We start from the raw sequence: 21,500 nt of genomic DNA, 5'->3' as shown, positions 1-21,500 counted from the left end.
CTTGCCACGTAAATATATCGAATTAACTGAATAAAATATGTTAACTACCAATACAATGTTAAATCTTTCAAAAAATGAGATCGAGCCCGACAGAAGAAGAACGTTATTTGTGTCATTTATATGAAACCGGTCAAGTTCATTTACTATTCTCACGTATTAGGTAAGAACGAAACCAACAATAATATGCGAAACTTGACGTGTGAACACCGCAAGTAAATATAGATGCGGTATTTTCGGCCCTCGATCTTTTGCTTTTACTTTTTTATTACTTCTCAGTCTGTACATGGTATTGAAGGCGTATGATATTCGCGCGTTATTTTGCATATCATGATGAATTCTCTCACAAGGAGGTGGTCACGATTTAATTATCGCCGCTAGACTTTAATTAAATTGATACCATCTTCGGACGACCGTAAAACAGTTGGACGTGTCCTAATTGCGAATTCCCGGTGACTTATTTACAAGCAGTGGGGATAAAACACATAACGTCGTACAAGTCGATCTAATTAGAAGAGATTTACGAATTTTTATTTCTTACTGCGCGGAGACAGAATGTCTCGGATAGCGGTAAAATGGAGACCAGGGATAATTGATTAAACAACTTTTTTGTATTGGAAAAAGTTTAAAACGCATCTTATTCCTTCTCCTAATTGAAAGTAACGTCTCCGTTTCTGTATGAAAACTGCAGCAACTAAAAGATGTAAGTCCAATAATACATTTCTGCATTTAATCAAACGTTAATATAATTTCGAAGTTTGCCAATAAAGAATCTTTCCGTTTCATGCAAGATACGAAAGGTTTTCGTTATCGAGATTATTTTCCTTATAAAGCTAAAAATACTGTAAGTAAATTAAATACGGTTTTAAAAAATACCACGTTTAAAATTATAAAAACACAGATTAGAAATAATTGTCTTTAGAGAAATAAGAAATAAGCGTGTAAAACTGTTGACAATTCATGGAATTTAAAGGGTTGATTCGATAATATTTTCAATGGAATTGCTCTAACATTCACAATGTAGATATTTCTATGAAATATCTAAAATATTATAAATCCGTTCTATCATTTATATAGCGCGCTATACGCTAATTACGTTAATGCACACACGTTGAATTAATGAAAAATGCGGGACAGTTTCGTGCATGACATTTCTTTAAAGAGTATATCTGTAATATTCGTTATGTATTTGTAAATGAAACTCACACAGTCCCGCTCCTACGCCATGTAATTAATTGACATTGTTTTTACTTTTCCAACTACGAGTGCGATGCACGTGCATAAGTTTATAGTCGAAGTGCGGCATCTTCTAAAATTAAATAAAAAATAGAAGAGAGAATGGTGACGAACACATCGATGTATGCAATACTCATCAGTTTATTTTAACACTTTGATAAAATATATATTGAATATTTATCTACATATACACAAATAATCCCAGAGGTCTCGATCTTAAAATTTCAACGAAATTCACGAGCTAAGCTAAAAATCAGTACTCCCTTACAAAAAACTAATGAAATAATTATATATATATATATGTATATACCTGAACATTACTGATGTACAGTAATTATCTAGCAACTATTTCGTTGGTTTTCCGTAGGGGCTTTCTTAGGAAAAATTAATTTTCTTCCTTACAGACAATTTTCAACAATCATCTCTTGCCTTAACGTTCTGACGCTCGGTATTGAAAGAGGAAAAGTTAATTCATTTACCAATTAACACTGGTAAATTAATTAATTTTGCGAAAACAAAGCCCAATATTTGGGTTTCATTAGTCGCGGCACATGAATTTCATTCACGAGAATACCCCTATTTTAAATCTTATTTATACATTTGAGCCAAAAGATGTGTAACGTAGAAGTTGGGCTGAAAATCGTGTCATTGAGGAAATCGTTGGAAAGATCGGGACCTCGGGAATACCTCGCGCACGAATGTGCACGTACACGTCGCTCTCTTTCCGACGTCGCATTAATACCTAATGGTGGATACAGTCGTAACGGTAACTTGGCGCAAATTCGAATACCTCTGGTTACCCAATCACTCGGGAGGATTTGTACTCTGGTAATACAAGAATGTACATTCGCCGCTCGTCTGAGTCTGTCGAGCTTCGATCAAGCTGTACAACGCGGCACGCGGCGATCGATTCGGATCGGTAATAATTATAATTTCTTCGCGTTCTAACTTCTTCATCGTAGCGCCAGAATTACAACGGCTCCAATCACCGCTCTTCTGCGCAGAGAACGACTATAAGCGCGACATCATAAAATAATACAACGCGCGACGTGCTTAATGACGAGCTACATCGACTATGGCATGTCCACTTTACTAGGTAATTAATGGAATGAATATAACGCGCACTCGGCAGCATCAGCATACTTGCTAAATCACAAGCGTTTTTTTTTCTTATACCTACTCTCCGCCTCCGTTGAAATAATACCGCGATCATGGCCGTTTAACGTTGGACGAGCAGAATTAGCAGACAGCTCGAATCGCGAATCTTATCTTGAAATGAAATAATTTACTTCGTACCAATTGAATTCGTTTTGCTAATAATAAGCGCAGATGCTGCGCTTCCTCTCCTCAGAGTGTATTAAAGTGTTAAACTGTAAGTAATTTAAAAGAATTATATAAGGAGATCAAAATTAGCAAAAATTTGTACCTGCGATAAAATTTAGAGCCGACTTTGCATGCAAATAAAATTTTGTATTTAGATTTATTCAAATCCAGCGAAATGAATAAAAATCTAAAAGTGAATATCTCTAACTGCAAGACAAACTTGTGCAATGTGCACTGATTTCTCGGCATTGTTGTCCACGTGTAAAAAAATATTGAGAAAACGTATGTTTCTTTAAAACTCTTATCACGCGCGTATTCGGCCAATGTTTATAGACACGTGATCGTTGGCTACAATTGTTGAAGAAGGCACATTGTCAGACATTTAAAACAATCCATGACAATTTGGTCTTTCTTGTACTTCCCTAGGCAACAAGACAAGGCCTCGCGTATATGAAAATATTTAAAATGAAGAAACTTTCGGACATAATATCCAATAATTATATATCTAACAATTATTGCTGTGAAGACTAGCGACGGCATCTATTCCTCGGCATCCTCGGCGTCTAGGATACTCTTGAAGTAAAATGGCTGGAAGGGCTGTCCTAAGCCCTCGTAGAATTTCGTCATAAACTCGACCCTAAAAAGAAAAATTAAGTAGACAAGCACTTTGTGGTCAGTAAATAGATCGGACGGAAAAGCCGGAGCTCTCGGAACACTTTATTATAAAAGTGCAAGCTATCCGGAACAGCCTAGTACACCGTACGTACCAATGCAATCGAAGCGTATGAAGAAACGCCGAGAGGCCCTCCATCAAGACGAGAATGACAACGGTAAAGAAGGCCCAGACCGCGAAAACGGCGAACAGAATAACGCTATAGACATACTGATCCTCCTCGGCGCCTAAGCCTATCCGCAACACTCTGTTCCAGAGCACCTCTGACAGTTGAGAGTGGGCCAACGACAGAGCCCAAAGACGCAAGTACGAAGCAGTATGAGAAACGGTAGACAGAACGTATTCTATGGTATGGATGATCTGATGGATCATCAGTTCGCTGAAGCTATCGTCGTCGTGGCCGTGAGCATCCGCCGCCGTGTCCTTGCTGGTCCCTGCGCCCGACAGGTCTTGGGTCTGCAGCTCGATGTCCGGGGACGCACTCCCGTTGCTCTGGACAAACAACGCATATATCAGCGAATACTGCGAACGTTTCATTCGTATTTGCGATTAAATACGGAACGCCAGCTCTCCCATTTAGTTTAATTTACATACAGGGTGTTAATGAATACATGTAACAAACTTCTAGGGCATGTAAGGGGTTCAAAGTAGACCAAATTTTAATAAGGAATAAATTTTAATTTTTCTTAATTAGAATTTGCCGGATGGATCGTTTAATAATTTCCTACTTTGGTTAATTATTCACTGGCGACAACAAGTCCTTATTCTTATCATTGCTAATTTTTATAAGTAAAGCCAAGTCAGGTGCAGTCAAGATGCAGAGTTTTAGATCAGGTAACTTGGGATTAAATGTCCTGATTGGCTCTCGTAAGCAATCCAGTAGGAAAACTATGTATCGTGTGCCGTTGGCTTAAGTAATTAATAGCAGAGCAGAACAATGAGTTACTTACATGGTAAATCTTTCCTGGCTTTAGTCTCTGTGTAATTAAAATATATAGTGGCTTTCCGAAAAGCATCACCGGAACGCACGCGAGGGCAGTGAAAAGCAGAACCCACTGCAAAATTTCCTGTCCGTCGAACATATACTCGGAACAATCCTTCGGTACAACGGCATGTTTGAAAAGCATCATGTTAATAAACGTAATTAGCACCGAAGGTGCGCAACCAGCTTTTCGCCCTGGGTCTGCATTGCAAAGCATCGCATCACATTAGAAATATTTGTGCGTGTATGGTATATATAGCGATCACTTTTTTGAAAATAATTTGATATCTACCTAACGGTGAAGCCTCGTACAAAATCCATTTAACAAACATCAGGACAGTCATGTAACAAAATAGTAATATAAGGAAGAGCAATTGTGGTAGAAATTCAAGGAACAAGCTGGAATATTTCTTGAAGTACCTGAAAAAGATCACAACGAGCGATGTAATACACAGCGAAAAATTTCGATCAGGTCTCCATTGGGAAGAATGAAAGTTTTATACCAGCACAAATTGGACAATTCTTTCTACCGAGAAATCTCTTAATAACTCACAGCTAACACTTAATCGCGTGGCAACAGGTGCACATAAAAAACTATTTCTTTCGATATCGTAATCTTTCAGAAACGCTACACAGAATACAGTTTAACGAACACTGCTCGATATTCCCATTCGTACATGTCTACACCTGCTTTTGACAATAGATTACATTTTTGCAATCGCTCTTCTTCTCCCATCGAGATACTTACATCATATTGACGACGTTCATGCAGACGCCGAAGATCATGTGCGCGACGCCAAGAATAATCGACAGTTTCATCTTGAACGAATTGTGAAACACAATTTTGTTCTGGGCGAAATTCCAAACCGGATCTACCCCCAAAGGATAGGGATACTGCAGGTAGCTCCTGTTCACGTCTGGCAACAACTCTAGCGTTTTGTTGAGTATCGTATCGTTAAATGTAAACTGGGCTCTCCAACTAGATCCGAATATGTTAACTGACTTTGCAAATATGTCGTTGTAGATAAAACCACTGTAGATGGAAAACAAACCCATGAGGAGGATGATGTAACGACCGCCGAAAAATAAATTTCCGATTTCGTTGTTTGACTTTTGCGCGCTGATCTTTTTCTCCATTAAAACCATAGCCAAAGCAAAAAGCGTCAGTATCAGTCCTAACAGAACAAGTCACGTATACTAATAACAATTATTTAACAAAAATATACATACGTCTCGCATAAATTTGTTTACCGTTCTCCTTGCCCGCTCGGAATTACTCACCATGGCCAGCGTCGCCGAACATAACGGCGAACAGAAAGGGAAATGTAATGATAGTGTACAGCGCCGGGTTAGCTTCGCGATACGATGCCACACCGTACGCGTCTATTAGATTTTGAAAGCCTCTCGTGAACTTGTTCGTTCTGTTAAACGTCGGAGGATTTTCATCCGAGTGGATCACGTTGAGGAAAGACGGTATGGAGCTGCCACACTGTCGCTAAAACATCCCACATTCCTTCGTTCAGTAATTCATGCCTCGTGCTTCGAGTTATTTCAACTGTTACCGGTCTTCTGAGAGGACAATACAAAAACTTTTTGCTTCGCAACCAACTAAATTATTCGACAAAATAATTTAACGTTGTTTTTCTGTGAGCGCAGCTGCTACGAAATAAATGATCCGAATAATACAAAATCAGTTAATATCAGTAAATCAGTTTTTCTCTCTTGGCCTAGCAAAAGTTCTATTTCTATTTAACGCGATATTGCTTTCAGCCGTTTATTGTAGTATTAACCATAGATATAGAACGAGAATAAACCGAGAGTATTCTCTTGTAAGCCATGAAGATCAGGTGGAAGAGGATAGACAATAGATACCGTGTCGCTTTCTCCCTTTATTCGTGTCTGCGCAGTGAGGTATGGACGTGGTATATAAAATGATATATAAAAATATAATGTATGAACATGTGTATTTACAAATTATCACATGCTCAATTGTCTCCCCGTTCTATTTTTGCACCCTCTCACTTTCTTCTCGTTAGAAAGAGAAAAGTGCACGGTATCTATTGTCAGTCTTTCTCTATTTAATCATCAGATTTCAGGCCTCGTGCTCGGTCTATTCTTATACTATGTCTATGGTATTAAGCATTTGTATTCCTTTATTTTTTAAACATACAAAACAATAGAAAGACTAAAATCTAAAATAAATTTATATTCATTATAAATTAATAGGATTTTTTTATAGACATGTACACTAACCGATCCTTCCGTGAGACAATTTTGTACAGTCCCAAGATCAGCAATAGGCATCCAGCACTCTCCGATGAGACACTTCTTCGAAACGTCCATGTTGAACAGATTCATCGTGTGATAAATAGCTTTCATCTTTCGCACCATGATACTCCAGTTCGGTAACTCCTTCGCTACGTTATGCAGAACACGGTTGCGATGATCTTGCGTTTGGTTTAGCACCTTAGCAAAAAGATCATCGAGATACAATAAAATTTTGCCTCTAGATTGGAACAATTTTATTCTCAATCAAATATCAAAATATCTTCTCAATTTAATTAGAATAAGATGACCAAATGCGGATCAACAATTTGATGAGTTGCTAGAGACACGTCGATGCCTTTTGCGATATCGACAATGTAGCATAAGGTTGTAAATACAGGGTGTACTAAAACCACCGGATATCCTCTTTTAATCATAAATTCTTTAGAAACTTTCAAGACAAAAATTCTAATACAAAAATGTCGAGGCTATAATAGTTTTTAAATAATAAGCGATTACATTTCACAAATGACAGGCCTGAGATTTCGCGCGCTCAGGTACGGCGACACGACAAGTGATTTAAAAACTATCATAGCCTCGACGTTTTTTTATTAGAATTTTCCTCTAGAAATTTTCTAAGGAATCTTTTATCGATTAAAAGGATATCCGGTGGTTTTAGTACACCCTGTGTATAAAAGAGCAAAACTTAAGTGAATTACTTTAAAATGTCGCTTATTAGCGACTTATCAAAATTTTGATCCGCATTTGGTATCTAATCCGAATTTGGTCATCTTACCCTACATGTTGTTATTAATTCAAATGTGCAAGGATCTAAAACTATTTAGAAGTAAAATTAATCCCACAAAACTTTTTTCATCCTTCGATAATCTCACCATTTTAAGGTCTTCTAGCCGCGTTCGCACACCTTTCAGCATTTCCTGACGTTCTGCATGGCTGGTCGGACACGGGTAAAGCGAGGCGTGAAAGCCAGTGCAAACCTTTTTAATACGACTCTTCAATTGTTCCCCTTGAAAAAACGCCACAAAGGCCGTTTTGTAGATTTCGTTGCCCTGAAAACATTCGCAAAAAAAATACGAATCAGCCGCATCGACGAATATGCATTCTCATTTTGCGACTCGTGTGTGAAAGCGAAGCTATTATTAAATTAACTTTTTAAAGTCCGTTAGTTTCGCTTTGACATTGCGTGATCCGCTTCTTCCGAGTGTACAGATAACCGACAGAGATTAACATAAATATAATAACCTAAGTAACGTTTTGTATTAAGATAAAAGTCGAATTATAGCTAACCGTAGCCGGATCCTCCAGTGGCTTATCAAGTTCGGTTTGCCGAAGAAAAACGTTCCCACGTGAGATACGCCAGAGCATTCTCTCAAAGGCTGGAACGCGTTCGCGATTTATTACCCCTCCGACGAATCTGTAAGAAATTAAATATCATTATAGCAACACGTTAGTGACTGCGTGGCTCAGCGGGTAGCGCTCGTATCTCGTAAGTGCGGGATCGCTGGTTATAACGTCGCGTTATCCAACAATACATTATTGCGTCATATAATTGCTGACAAACAGCGAACGTATCTTTTATTTGTCGTGCGCACTTTTAGTTGTGACGCTATAAAAATTCTTACATTATTCGAAAACAAATCATATAAAACGGAATTGCTCGAGGAGAAAATTGTTTATCTGAAACATCCACTTCGAAAATTCTTTTCTACACATATAAACCCAAATATAAGAAAACGAACTATCCATAATATTAATGAAATCGTATAAAAATTATATAGGTAGAGCAATGAATCAAGGGTAATTCTTCCGTTTGAAAGACTTTCTTAATAATTTCATTCTCATTGCGTTCAAAAGTTATTCAGAAAAATTGTACAACGAGAATGGTATTTGTTGTACTTTTTCGACCAAACTTATATTATCACAAATTAATTTCTCATATCATTCAATTGATAATTAAAATTATTCTTTAGATAAGTTATGTAATATAGCAGAAGCTTATTCTAGGGTAAATCCCGTTGGGATAAGCGTACAAAAGTAGCGAAACCGTCGCATAGGGAGTGCTCGCGCGTACAAAGGCGTCCTTTTAATATTATTAAATGTCTCACACACACGTGCGCTTAATATTGACACGTACATACGTATACTTAACACGCGAAGAGATTCGGCTTAAGTGATGATTCTACAAGAGCCGTTTACTTACTCCAGACGTCCGTGAGTCGAAACGACGGGATTGGGTGCTTCCTCGTTGATAAGCGCCTTGGTGATCGAGTCATTGGCCTCTTCCTGTTGATATAGAAGAAGAAGAAACGTATCTTGATTCTTCGACAAAACGGGTAACATCGATTACACGTAGGAGGACGGCGCGCTATGAGCAAAAGCTGCTGAACTACTTTAGGTACCTCCGTGAAGAACGCTTGCGTCTTCTCGAGTACATGCTGTAATTCCGTCAGCTCGAGATAGTTGCTCTTCATGTTCACCGCGTTCTGGCTCAGCTCTTGTATGTCATTCTCCGTTTTCTCGAGATGCGCCTGTTGCGAGAGAGAACGCGATTGATGTACCACAGATGCGATCGAACATGCAACGAACACGCAATTTAAGAAGGTCTCGAATGTCTAGATTGTAATAATATTCTACTACTTTTGATGTAATATCTGCGTAATATTTCCAACAATATTGTTATGATATTGCTGCAATATTACGTGCTATGTGGGGAGAAACCTGGTCTTATTTTATTTTACTTTAGCGCAGTATACGCGCTATATGTCGAAATGAGTTTCCAACGATTTTTGGAAGAAAGTTTTTACCTCGAGGTCGATGATCGCACGTGGATTGGGCGCACGTGGTAATTCCCTAAGATTGTCTGGAATCGGTACACCGTCTTTCTTGACCTCCGCCTCGATGTATCGAAGCTTGCGCTCTAGTTCATCGCATCGTCGGACCTCGTTGACGAACTTCCGTTGAAAATAATTCAGGTCGCCGTTCAGCTAGACATTACGTCAAAATTTAATGAGATTCCCGATGTATCCAGAAACGTATTCGACGTCGATTCAACAAACTAACCAAAAATTTACTCGTTCATAGTTTGTTCATTAAAACTGTGTCATCTATTCACAGAGCAACACTTCAACCTACGTTAAAGGTTTTATCACGAAAAATTTTCGTACTTTTGTAGTAGTAAAATATTTTAATTTTGTCACATACGCTTTATATAAAAGAAAGTCCTCTATTATGAGGTATAAGGTTTCTAATATCAGATAGCGAGTTTTCAACGCTCAAATTCAATCACAAATCTTTTTTCGCGACGATTACACAATCTAACAATGAATTTTCTTCTAAACAGATTTCGCTCCAAGGGCAACAGCTTTATGATAAAATCAACAGATGAGACTTATTAATTTAACAGAAATCCCGCTGTATCACAACGTAGGCTCATCTTACGTAGTAAAAGTAAAATATTTATAATACTTTCGCACAAAATTCGTAAACTTTTAAAACAATTTTTAATACAAGTTTTGTCGTTAAAGAATTAATATGGCATTCCATATAGTTTATTAATTCCATATTCTGATCATTTAACTTCAATCTGTTAAACAAAATTGTTAGATGTGAGTGATTACAGACGATGAGTTTCTCATCCCAACAAAAAACACAATTTTTAAATCACTTTAAAACTATCGGCTGACACTTTTAAATTGTTATAAGTAGCTGCAGACTAGTCGGACTAATTATGTGTATTATAATAAATAAAGTCATCGAAATAGGGATTACCCTTAAGTCAACTTACATCACGAAATTGCACCGTACCAGTTTCTCCAAGTTCGGAAACAGAAAGGTAAGCTGTCTCCGGCTGAATGAACAGCTGGCAAAGGACCATCTCCTCGCTCCTGAACATCGCCCCCATTTTCAAAGCAATTCAATCCTTACCCTGCAACGAGAGAGATAATATTTCTTACAAGTTGCAGCTTGTATCAAACATGTATAACAGAAAATAATGAAGGTATAAGAGGAACGGCCCTCTTAGGAAAGATTTCTGATAAAAAGACAAAAATTATTCTTGACATATTCAAACATATCACAACCTCATGCGGTAAGCAAATAAAACAATATTAAGACTAAATCAATAATTCCTATTCTCATCTCCCGAATTATGTAAGATTAACTTACTGTACTGGCACAAGTGTATGTGATAAAATTAAAATGTTTTAATACATAACATATAAATTAAAGATTATATATTCTCGCGTTTAGAATAAATCTGCTCTCGATGTGTTATAACGCACGCATCAACATTATTTTATTTTAAGTTTAAGAATTTTCCCCCATTTAGTATTAAAATATTCCTTTCTCAATAATAAATATGCTTGTCGCTATATCGGTCCGATTTTATGATAGATCGAAGTGTAATAGCATTAGAAAAAATCTTTTCCACGGGTGTATAGTACATGACACACATCATACGCGGAGGGAATTTTTTCTTATTTATCCTGAAAATCATGTGATCGTAGGACAACATGGCATTTGGAAGAACTTTGAGGTTTTTGAAATTTTACCATAAAAAAACTGATAAAGTTCTTCAAAATGCCGTGTTGTCCTACAATTACATAATTTTTAAGGTAAATTTTAAGAGAAACTTCTCTCCGTGTACTTTTTACGACTGAGCTATTTTACGTTGCTCATTAAATTACGATTTTCATTTAACTTTCTGAAAATTATTAAACGCGCATCTCATCGTAAGTAAATGTAAAGAGTTGCAAGTTAATTGCTTAGCGAAAATATTATTTTTCAGCCAATTAATAGAACACTCTTGGACTTTGAGTCTGTTTCAAGAGTCTCCATGCCTATCCGGGTTTTTTCTAAAAGGAGTTGACATATTAAAACGGCACTTGCCAGTGCGTGCTGGCGAGTGCCTTTAAAAAAAAGTAATAGTGGCGTAATTAATTTATTAAACTTAGAACTTTGTTATCTCTGAAATGTTTTTTCCCGTCAGTTATTTCTGAGAAAAATATAGAAAAAATTGGGAACAAAAGAGGTACATTAAGAATGTATAATAGAAGAGAGTAAATCGTGATTCTTAACTGACGAGCTATCGAGCAAACATTGATATTAGATAAGACCATTTTAGTCTTGTTAGCACGACACGCACATTGTTATCGATTAATAAATATGTCACGTAAGACGTAACAACAAAATATGAGAAATAAGAAACGAGGCCAATACAATGAGACATCGGTTTCACGTATTTTAAATGCCTGTTAATCAATATATTTACAAGATCTTAATAAAATGAGTAAAGAAGAGGTACACTCTAGATCTGCTGGATAAACAAGACAAGACTACTAAATGGCAGAGAATCCTGCTCTATGTATTTAATAGAAACTACACGTGAAAGATGGAGCGGACTGAAATCCATTGTAAAGTAGATTTCCGAGTAGATCGTTCGCAAACTTCCGCGAGTTAAGACAACGACTGCGAGAGTGAGACGAACGAAACTCAGAACGCGGCGAGGAGGGACCGACAGCACGCGGAAAGCCGTGATAAAAGACTTTCCTTGTCGACGGAGGTTACCACCAATATTTAATTTGCAAACACACTCTTCTTTTTCTCCCGTGCTCGACCTTGAAGAACCGAAGATTTTCTCACAGGAGCGCGACACGTACGCGCGTGATGCGTCTTATCTATCAGCAAACAGAAATTCTGCTACGCAAGATGCAGTGCCGGGAGACGTATTTTAAATAGTCGTCACACCTGACGCAATCTGACCGCCGAAAATTCAAGTGAAAAGTTTTGCGCCGCTATTTTCCACGTAGTAGGCGGAGACGCGAGGGTAAACAGGAGTGCCAGATAAGCGAGACGCTCCATAAATATGTACTTGAATAAAAGTGTTACACTCGCGTCGGCACACCCTCGGGTTAAATTCTCGCTCTTATCGCGGCTTGTCAACCGGATAAAAAAAAAGTGGAGCCGACGTTATATTACGCGCTTGTTCTCAAACGCGGTCCGATAATTAGCATGATACAAGCTATACGTAACGACTAGTAACGAGTTCAAGTTTAGGAAAGCCGAAGACTTAGATGACGTACCAAACGATTCGAAGAACGCCCGGCGAAAAATTTGTCGTGCATGAACATGAATAAATATATAGAATTATACAAAAATAAACATCAAATACCGGGCGTAGAATTTCCGAATATGCGATAACAAATTCCAAATATAAATATCAAACGATTCGAAAGACATAGAGTTTCCGAAAAACTCAAAAATCGAAGCTACATCAGCAGAGCTGCGTCACGCTAAAAGTCTTAGAAACGCGGCGGAAACCAATGTTTTCGCAATCATTTGTTTTTAATACCAATCAAATAAAACATTTAAAACGTTCCTAAAACATTTTTCGATGTGGGTCCATCCATTATCGTCTTTGAAGCTGTCGCTACAGCGTAAGTATAAGCTAGTTAACTTCATTAAGTGTCGAAAGATTAGTAAGCAATTTTAACTGATTTCCTTATCAGAGCATTACTGCCCGTAGCCAATTGTAAAAAGGATGTCGAAATACTGACGCGAATAATTAACTCCTGAAGGCCCGACCGCTTCAATCGACATGTTCGTTAATATGCACGTGCATATCGTTTTGAAGGTGGAAAGTAGAGGAAAGTCCTCTATTATGAGAGATAACAGGTTTTCAACACCCAAATTCAATGGCAAATCTTTTTTTGCAACGATTACGCAATCTAACAATGAATTTTCCACAGATTTCGCTCAAGGACAATAAATCCATGGTGGAATCAACAGATGATGCCCATTAAGTTAACAGAAACCCCGCTATCTCATAGTAGGAGCGTATCTCGTAACAGGGAACTTTCCTCTATATCTCTTTTATTGCAATTTAACGCCGAGACATCGGTTTGAAGATTTAGACTTTAGACTTATTTTTAGACTTATTTAGACTTACTTTAGACTTATTTTTGGCTTATTTTAGGCTTATTTAGACACTTTAGATAATTTGTTATGTAATATACCGTTTTCTTTTCTTTTTTTAAGAAAGAACAATACCAGAAGAACACTCTACGCAGGCAGCAGTCCAGCAAAATTTCTATTCAGAAGGTTGCTAAATTTAATGTTGCCTGTCGCAAGCTCCTCTCTTATTACTTGGTCGCACGAGAGTCCGTAATTGGCTAAGTGGCTTGTCTCGTTACTACACGTGCAGATGCACGTTCGTAGTGTACATCAAAAATGACTCCCCCCCCTCTCTCTCTCTCTCTCTCTCTCTCTCTCTCTCTCTCTCTCTTTCCCCTCTCATATTTCACTTCTTTAATATTTGTAAATGAATTCCAACATTGCTACAGCAATAGATAACAAGATATAAAGCAAGACGTAAACTTAATAGTTAAATATTTGTGTACGACTCTACATATCTTTTCTCATTGACACTCAAAAATTTATACACTTGCTGCATTTATGTATTAAGAAAAAAAGTACGAACAATACATTGCGCATCTTTTATAAATGTTGACAAAAATTTTTTTCTATTGATGCTGTTTAATTAAATTTTTGGTGAAAATGGCTTGACACTCAAATACCGTGATTGCAAATTAACGGCAATGCCAAATTAAAAGACGATAATTAATGTTTCAGAAATAAAAAGTCTGCTCTGTTTAATCAAATGACAAAAGTGTAGCTATAACGTTCGATGCCCTCATCATCGAATATAGCTAAGAGCGTAATCGTAGAATGTAACATTGCATGCGAAAATGCAACAAAGAGATAAAGCGGCCAATTGGTGGCGGACGGGCGTTGGTTTCCCGTGAAATTGTATGGACATCCGAGTTTTACGGCGAAAGTGGACGAGCTGAAGCATTTTAACAATGTCGCATTCGCTCTACGAAAAAGATAGGAAGGGACCCAGTGAGAAATGATTCGTCGATCGATGTCAAAACGATGTCGAATCGACATCGATACCGTCAAATTGACGTCGATTCGACATCGTTTCGACATCGATCGACGAATCATTTCTCACTGGGGAGGACCGAGCCAATTAATGAACATAAGTTCATTATAATTCGTGAATAGTTGTCTGGAAAAAATGCATAGCAGAGTGAAAGCATAAAAAGCTATAGTAGATAAAAGAAAGGAGGAGCATAACCACTTGTGGCTGCTGATTAGGTTGTAAAGTAATAAACTCGGGACAACAAATTCTTCATGTACGTGCCGTTGTGACCACTAACTAACGTGAGATTACGGTTCGCGAGATATCATATCCGACAAAAGTTATTCATAAAAAAAAGAGCGCATGTCGCGATTGAGCGATACGATAACAATAAGAGAAGACAACAAACAACTACCAAGAATAATGTAATGGGTAGTGCCTCGCGACGTGGTGTAGAACAAACTAAAGCTCCCATACAGCACGCATGTGTAAAAGGCATTTTTAAGACGTCTCTAAGTCGTCTTTTAGACGTACACAGCGACATTGGCGCCCTGAGCGAGATTATCGTGGCGTCCATTCGAATTCAAGGGCTCAAAATTCTTGAGGGGGAAAAGACGAGGCGATGACATCGAACGACGAACCCCATTTTGTTTTTATATTTTAGGGAATCTCTCTCGCTCTCAAACTAGGTGAAATCAGGCAACGGCGCCCCTACAGACTTGGCGCCCCTGGGCGATCGCCCGACCGCGTTCCACCCTAACGCCGGTACTGGACATACATATCTAAAAGATAACTTAAAGGCATTTAAAAAACGCCTTTTAGACATGCGTGCTGTATGGGCTCCCTAGTACACGTGTAATCCGTGTATTTAACTTATCCGTGTCTTAACCCGTGTACACGAATTTAAAGAATCTTCATTTACGCGAATCCGCGAACACGTGAATGAAGGTACCTTAAATCCGTGTACACGGATTACGTGTGTACACGTAAATCTTAAAACACGTATCCAATCGAAAGCTCAAGAACAAACTGTGACACAGGCGATCACAAGAAAGGAGCTACACAGGACGTTGCAAAACTCCTAAATGAATTTTGAAGGGGTGAAAGAGAGTAAAATTCTCAGACAAAAAACTAAACTTCCTGAAAAGTTCACATTTCTCTTCGGTTATTATTTACCGAGTTATCTAACATTTAAGTTAGTTATACCGCGACAGTCATGCCTGAACGTTTATTCCAGACAAGAACTATAGACCGCTCTATAGTCATAATGACATATTTTATGCATACCGTTTAAAAAATACACTTATGACGTAAATACACTTAAGGCCTTCACACTTTCAGTAAAACATATAATACACACAGAAAAATATTATTGTACAGTCAAGAAAAGTAATTACTCGGTTTATTTTATTCCGTTTAAGTAATAGTTTGCTTCACAACAAAGAATATTTTCTTAATAATAGTTTTAAGATATACTTGTTACTAGTATTAGAAAAGCTTGCCATCTTATACTCGAAGAAAGAATTTATTCTTCTTTGAAGAAAATTATAAAACTTATTGAAGAATTCCGTATGCTTCTTTTAATAAAATCAGAAGAAACAAAATTGTTTTGCTTCAAATAATTCTATGTATTCTTGTTTCAAGTACTATATAGACTTACTAAGAACCAGAATATGTTTTGAGTAAATATAACACTTGCGACGACATTATGATAGATTTGCGGATATATAAACTTATCAAATACCTGGAACAAATAACATTTACTTGCAGGTAGTATATATTTTTCTGTGTGTAGAACTATTATAGAACTCTCGGGCGCTTAAAATCGGGCAAAAAGACATAATAAAATTTGCGGAGGACAAAGTGGCATCTCAGTTTGTCCGAGCCGATTTTTTGCTTTAAAGGCAATTTGTTTGATGTATCAGGAACCCTAGAACTATTAAAAAGGAAGTCGGAACTTCCAACAGTTAACGAGTTATCGCGAAATGAGATGCTAGCTTCACACACATTACTGCAGATTAACTTTATCTCGGCTTAAATTACTTCTTATCTTTTTTCTAATTTTTAAAGCTAGAAACAGATATAAAGTGAGTTGAACCGAGATTAAAGTTAATCTGCGTTGGTAGGAACGCGGGCATTAATTGTTAAACAGCTCAGTGAATAATAACCGTAGAGAAATTTACAGAGAAACTTTCGCCTCAGAATTTTACACCCTCTTTTTACCCCCGTTAATGGCTAATTATGAGTTTTGGAGGAAACATCCTGTATAGTAAATATAGTTACATTCCTATAGGTAACGATTTCATGAGGATGTAATGAACGGACTATTTTGCGACACAAGAGTAAAAATGAAATTTTTCCTCGAACAGCAAGTGCTTGTACACTTTTTGAATTAAGCGTCAAATACGTTACTCATCCACGCGTTTAAATTAAAATATTACCGCGCTCAGCGTGTATCATTTATTCAATTGCGATGGATTATCTCATATATGTTAACAACTTTGAAGCGAGCTTCTGTTATTCTAATAAATACATCATTCAACGCATGGGAATTCCGAATGACTTGTATAATATTCAGAATAAATGTCCGTATTACAAATAAAAACGTTGACGTCAGACGTTGCACGCATACGTAATGATGATCGACGAGTCACGTGTATCATCTTATCGGCAGTATCACAATTTGACGCAGATTGAGATCTAAACTCAAGGTTGTAATTTCAATTACAATTCGAAGGTGCCTCGTTGATCGAAAGCGTGGAGTCTGGGATTTATAAAAATTAGAATATCAATTTACGAAATGCATTTGACGTAGATCTAAGCGAAAGCAATTTCACGTGACTGCCTGGCAAGGACTTCGATCATTATCGTCAATAGCGTCGCTCGGAAGCAACAAAGCTGCTACGAGGGTACGATCGGCTTTCCTAAATTTAAATCGCCGAGCTGGTCGCGTCATTCTTGGGCCATCTGGGCGATTTGTAATATTAATTAACACAGATTTATCGAATCGCCGAGCTGCAGATGCGGGCGCGGGCAAATAGAAATAGCGTGAAGATCACCGACTCACACTGCTAGTAACTGCCTATAGTTATGCTCTTGCAGGGTCGCGTTCGGCCGGGGACACTACCGCGACGATAAGCGTTGCGCGCACCGTAGTGGAAAATAACCAAAAAAAGAGAGAAAGAATAATGATTACATAACGGTCATAATACGAGCGAATTCAAGCGAGCACAATGGGTACCGCGCGACTGGGCGCGCGTCTCGTACTATCGCGGGCTTTACGACTTCGCCGCTGGGTCCGGTTCAACGTGGCGTGTGGAACGAGCCAACGTGGGCCAACAATGCAATACAATGAGCCACGAGCTCGACGACGCGGCGACAGGAGAGGAGAAACGACAAGCTTGCTTATTGTACGCGCGGCAGATGATGCTCTTTCGAATGAACCCAGCGTGTCAGGTATGCGGATCGACGTTGCGGCGGTGGTCGAGCTGGTGTCAGTTACGCGAGCGACTAGCGGAGATAACTATTAGCAGCACACACACACTCTCTCTCTCTCTCTCTCTCTCTCTCTCTCTCTCTCTCTCTCTCTCTCTCTTCTCTTTACGCGGGAAGTCCGTAGATAAAATTCCTGCGAAAGACGACACGTCGAGAAGCGCCCACGCGAAATAGACGAAGCTCCTCGCGATCCCCGTCCTTGGCTCAGGGTACAATAGATAATACAGTAAATAGGGGTGTGTCTTCGTAGGGAGGTAGGCATTAAGACGCCCCGCGTAATAACTGACTTCCTTTATTCTCTCATTTGTAATAACTTTTGGACGAGAAAAATAATGGGCGAGAACTAGACCGGGATATCCGAATCTGGGACCTTCCGCTTGCCGGGCGACTGCTCTTCTTACTGAACTATCCAAGGGAGTAGCTGCACTAGCTAAAGTGTTGTCCCACCGATTACATGATTTCACTTGATTTCACACGATTTCATCTGATTACAAATAATTTCATCTAATTGCAAAGAATTGTCTTATAAGCACGCTTAAAAATATGTGACGTTAACCCTTTGCACTTCTATGTCGAGTGTGACTCGACATCAGTTTTTATCTCAGGAGCTCCTTTGTTTTTTCAAGTCCAAACCAATAGATGAAATATACTTTGGAGTGCAAAGGGTTAAATCTCAAAGAGTTGTTAAATTTCCTCAAAACATTATATTTTTTTTATTTTACTAATAAGTATTTGCTTGTAGAGGTAATTTCAGTTAGGATTGTAGTATTCGGTTAGGTGGAAAACGTGTTTCCTCGCTTCCCCGTTGTCCCACCAGTCTAACCGTGGTCTTAACGGGAAGTAATTTTGTATTTGTATCTACTGTCTATCGTTCGAAATTTGCGTGCATCAACGTTTCAACTCACTGTTGTTCTAACAGCAACTACCTCAGTCTTATTATGAAAAGAATAATATACGCGCTTATACTCTCTAAAATTTGTGGAGTGAAAATACTCCCTTACGAAAAAGTAACGAAATAATTACTAGAAAATTACTGTACATCAGTAATTGAACTATCAGAAATTACTGATGTACAGTAATTTTCTAATAATAATTTCGGTGCTTTTCCGCAAGGGCTGCCATGGAGTGAAATGTTCACCCTATTGGCGTGAATATTTCCTCCAACAGAGTGAATATTAACTCCAATGAAGTAAACATTTCACTCCATGGCAGTATTTTCACTCCACAAATTTTAGAGAGTAGGTATGAACTATGGTATATATTTGTATATGGTATATATTTGGATATTCACTAAAAGAAGTAAATTTTTGGGGAAAATAAAAACAAGTTGAGAAAATGTTCAAATTTAATGTTTATTGCGCCCAACAAGTGAAGAAACTTGAAAATGAACACAAAACGATTACATGGGGATTTCATAGTAAGAATTTCATAATGATTTCGGAGACACTGTCCCACGATTACATCAAGTGGTTACCCCTTTGGAACTATCCAACGTTCATCTCGCTTGCCTACCCCATTTTACCGAATAAAGTAGAAATAACGTGCTGGCAACGCGAGGAATGCTTGGTGTCTCACTCGATAGTTTGGTGGACCATTACATGCGCAGTGTCTCCGCGCAATTGCGAGATTTTTTGAAACTTCGCGCACACCTAACTTCGTTAAAAAGCCTACTGTATTGCTCCGGAAAGTTATTTCAGATGAATTGCAACTGAAGCCAGCGACACACGATACTATTTTTCCCCAACTGAATTGCCTACGAGAGTCGATCAGGATTTAGCCTTAAGTCACCTGATCTAAAACTCTGCATCCTGATTGGCTCTCGTAAGCAATTTTTGAGGGTGATGTGTCGGTGTCTCCCTAAACGTTAACACGTTTTTTATCATTTTGTTAATTTAGTTTAAGCTAAACCTTTGTTTTATCAGCCCAGTCATTTGGGCGTCATCTCAAATACAGTGGTTGGATATCTGACTGCTACTCCGTGGACTCTATCGTGCACTACTTGTTCGTTGAGTTCTGTGTTCGAGGTGCAGTGTAATAACCAAGTCTGCGGATATATGTTAGCTGGATTTAATTTGAAATTGTGCAGAAAGATTGTTGAAGCCAGTAGGAAAAACAGTATCGTGTGCCGTTGGCTTTAACTGATCGTGCCAGAGTAAAGTTTTTCCGAAAAAAAAATGCCGAGGAATATATTTCTAGATTTAATTGTTGTGTGTCACGTGACAATTAATGCTCAATCAAGGGTGATTCTCGCTAGAAAAGAAGCGGAGGGAAGTCCCCTATTATGAGATAAGCTTTTACTAAGAGACAGCCGTGATTCTGCTAAATAAATAGGCATCATCTGTTGGTTCCACGACGAATTTGTTGCCCTTTGAGTGAAATCTGTCTAGCGGAAAATTTCTGGTTGCATTGTGCGTGCAATCGTTGCTAAAAAAAGATTTGTTGAATTGGCTGTTGAAAACCTGACATCTCATATTAGAAACCTATCTCATGTAGGACTTTACTCTTAATTCTCATCTTCTAACTTCGAATTCTCATAATTCTGACCCGGCAATTGCTTTTTGCCATCCGAAACATTTAATCGCATTGAGCAATGTTATTCGCACGAATCTCCGCGGCCTTGAAACAAAACGGGGGAAAAGCGAGGAAATTTCTAAACCCGTAATCATCAAACGTCGGTAAAATACAGAAAGCCGAAACACGTCGCGTTCAGGTGTTACACGTATACGCACGAGCGTATCTTCAAACACAGATACGTCTGTTGTTCGGTTCATTAGTCGCCTTCGACAGGCGACTAATTAAGATTTTTCAACGGTGTCAATAATTACGTCAAGCCGCGGCGAGCAAACAAGAGAAACGCAAATGAGCATGGTAATTACGCACAACGCGTGTATTCGTCGCGTGTGTGCTCTAGCTGAAATAATTACGAGCAATAGTGACAACAAGCAATAATAAAAGAAAATAGCCAACGGAGCAGCCACCTGGAGGCAGCTATTCGCGAGTTCACCTCGTTCAACTCGTTGTCGCGCGACTGATCAATTATAATAGACGTTCTTACGATTCTCGCGACTGGCAAACACATTGGAGAACACGTTTCCGGCGCATTGCTTGCGCGTTAACCGCGAGATCTCGAAGAGGCAGCTCCCCGACAGGGGGGAACGTCTCTCTTTTCGCGAACTGAGCCCAAAAAAAAAGCAGAACGACAAACCTCGTTGAAAATCAAGGCAAGACTTGCGAATTGTAGGACACGTATAGACAGCTCCGGCCCCCACTCGTCCACGCAGGTATGTACAATACTCACGACTGATTTGATCCGACACCAGATCCGACATAACGAATAAATCCCACCTTCGCGGTGCGCGAGGAAATGGAGGAAGGGTGTGGAAAATGGAGAGGGGAATCAGAACTCGTGACGATCTTCTGTTCTGTTAGGAGATAAGAGCGGATCGCGGCAGAGCGCTGTCTCTTTTGTGTAGCCGGCGGTTTTACATGCGTATACCTGATTGCGGAATCGCCGTGCAGGTACACGACACGTGATTGCGACACTCCCGGCTACTGTCATGCAGAAAACGGTCTCGTTGGACGTCACG

General features: G+C 38.7%; 1 protein-coding gene across 2 annotated transcripts; it reads right to left on the bottom strand.

The window, feature by feature from the left end:
* Positions 1-1,356: 1,356 nt before the first annotated feature.
* LOC105563270 (V-type proton ATPase 116 kDa subunit a) lies at positions 1,357-21,240 on the bottom strand. Of its 2 annotated transcripts, none has more exons than XM_012014730.1 (14): positions 21,119-21,240; positions 10,282-10,422; positions 9,302-9,481; positions 8,897-9,025; positions 8,698-8,816; positions 7,785-7,911; positions 7,370-7,546; positions 6,465-6,677; positions 5,493-5,706; positions 4,960-5,386; positions 4,504-4,631; positions 4,180-4,412; positions 3,324-3,721; positions 1,357-3,193 (listed from the first exon to the last, which is right to left on the bottom strand). In XM_012014730.1, the coding sequence occupies exons 2-14, from the start codon at positions 10,396-10,398 to the stop codon at positions 3,097-3,099; spliced, it is 2,559 nt and encodes an 852-aa protein (XP_011870120.1). In that variant the 5' UTR covers positions 10,399-10,422; positions 21,119-21,240; the 3' UTR covers positions 1,357-3,096. The 2 variants fall into 2 exon arrangements, with proteins under 2 accessions (XP_011870120.1, XP_011870121.1); XM_012014731.1 differs by having other exon boundaries at positions 8,698-8,780; positions 21,119-21,239.
* Between the last annotated feature and the right edge of the window lie 260 nt (positions 21,241-21,500).

This window comes from Vollenhovia emeryi, unplaced genomic scaffold (assembly GCF_000949405.1).
Source record: "Vollenhovia emeryi isolate VEMERY1.0 unplaced genomic scaffold, V.emery_V1.0 DF939179.1, whole genome shotgun sequence".
Classification (NCBI taxonomy): Eukaryota; Metazoa; Arthropoda; class Insecta; order Hymenoptera; family Formicidae; genus Vollenhovia; species Vollenhovia emeryi.
Note: the sequence above shows the minus strand (reverse complement) of the source record. Positions and strands in the feature narration are given on the sequence as shown.

What these genes read in the sequence shown, in the direction of transcription:
- LOC105563270 (XM_012014730.1), bottom strand. Translation starts at nt 10,398, where the DNA reads ATGGGGGCGATGTTCAGGAGCGAGGAGATGGTCCTTTGCCAGCTGTTC. An exon ending in CGCAAGCGTTCTTCACGGAG is followed by an intron (nt 8,817 to 8,896) that starts GTACCTAAAGTA and finishes GTTTTGTCGAAG; the next exon opens with AATCAAGATACGTTTCTTCT. An exon ending in GTACGAGGCTTCACCGTTAG is followed by an intron (nt 4,413 to 4,503) that starts GTAGATATCAAA and finishes TTTGCAATGCAG; the next exon opens with ACCCAGGGCGAAAAGCTGGT.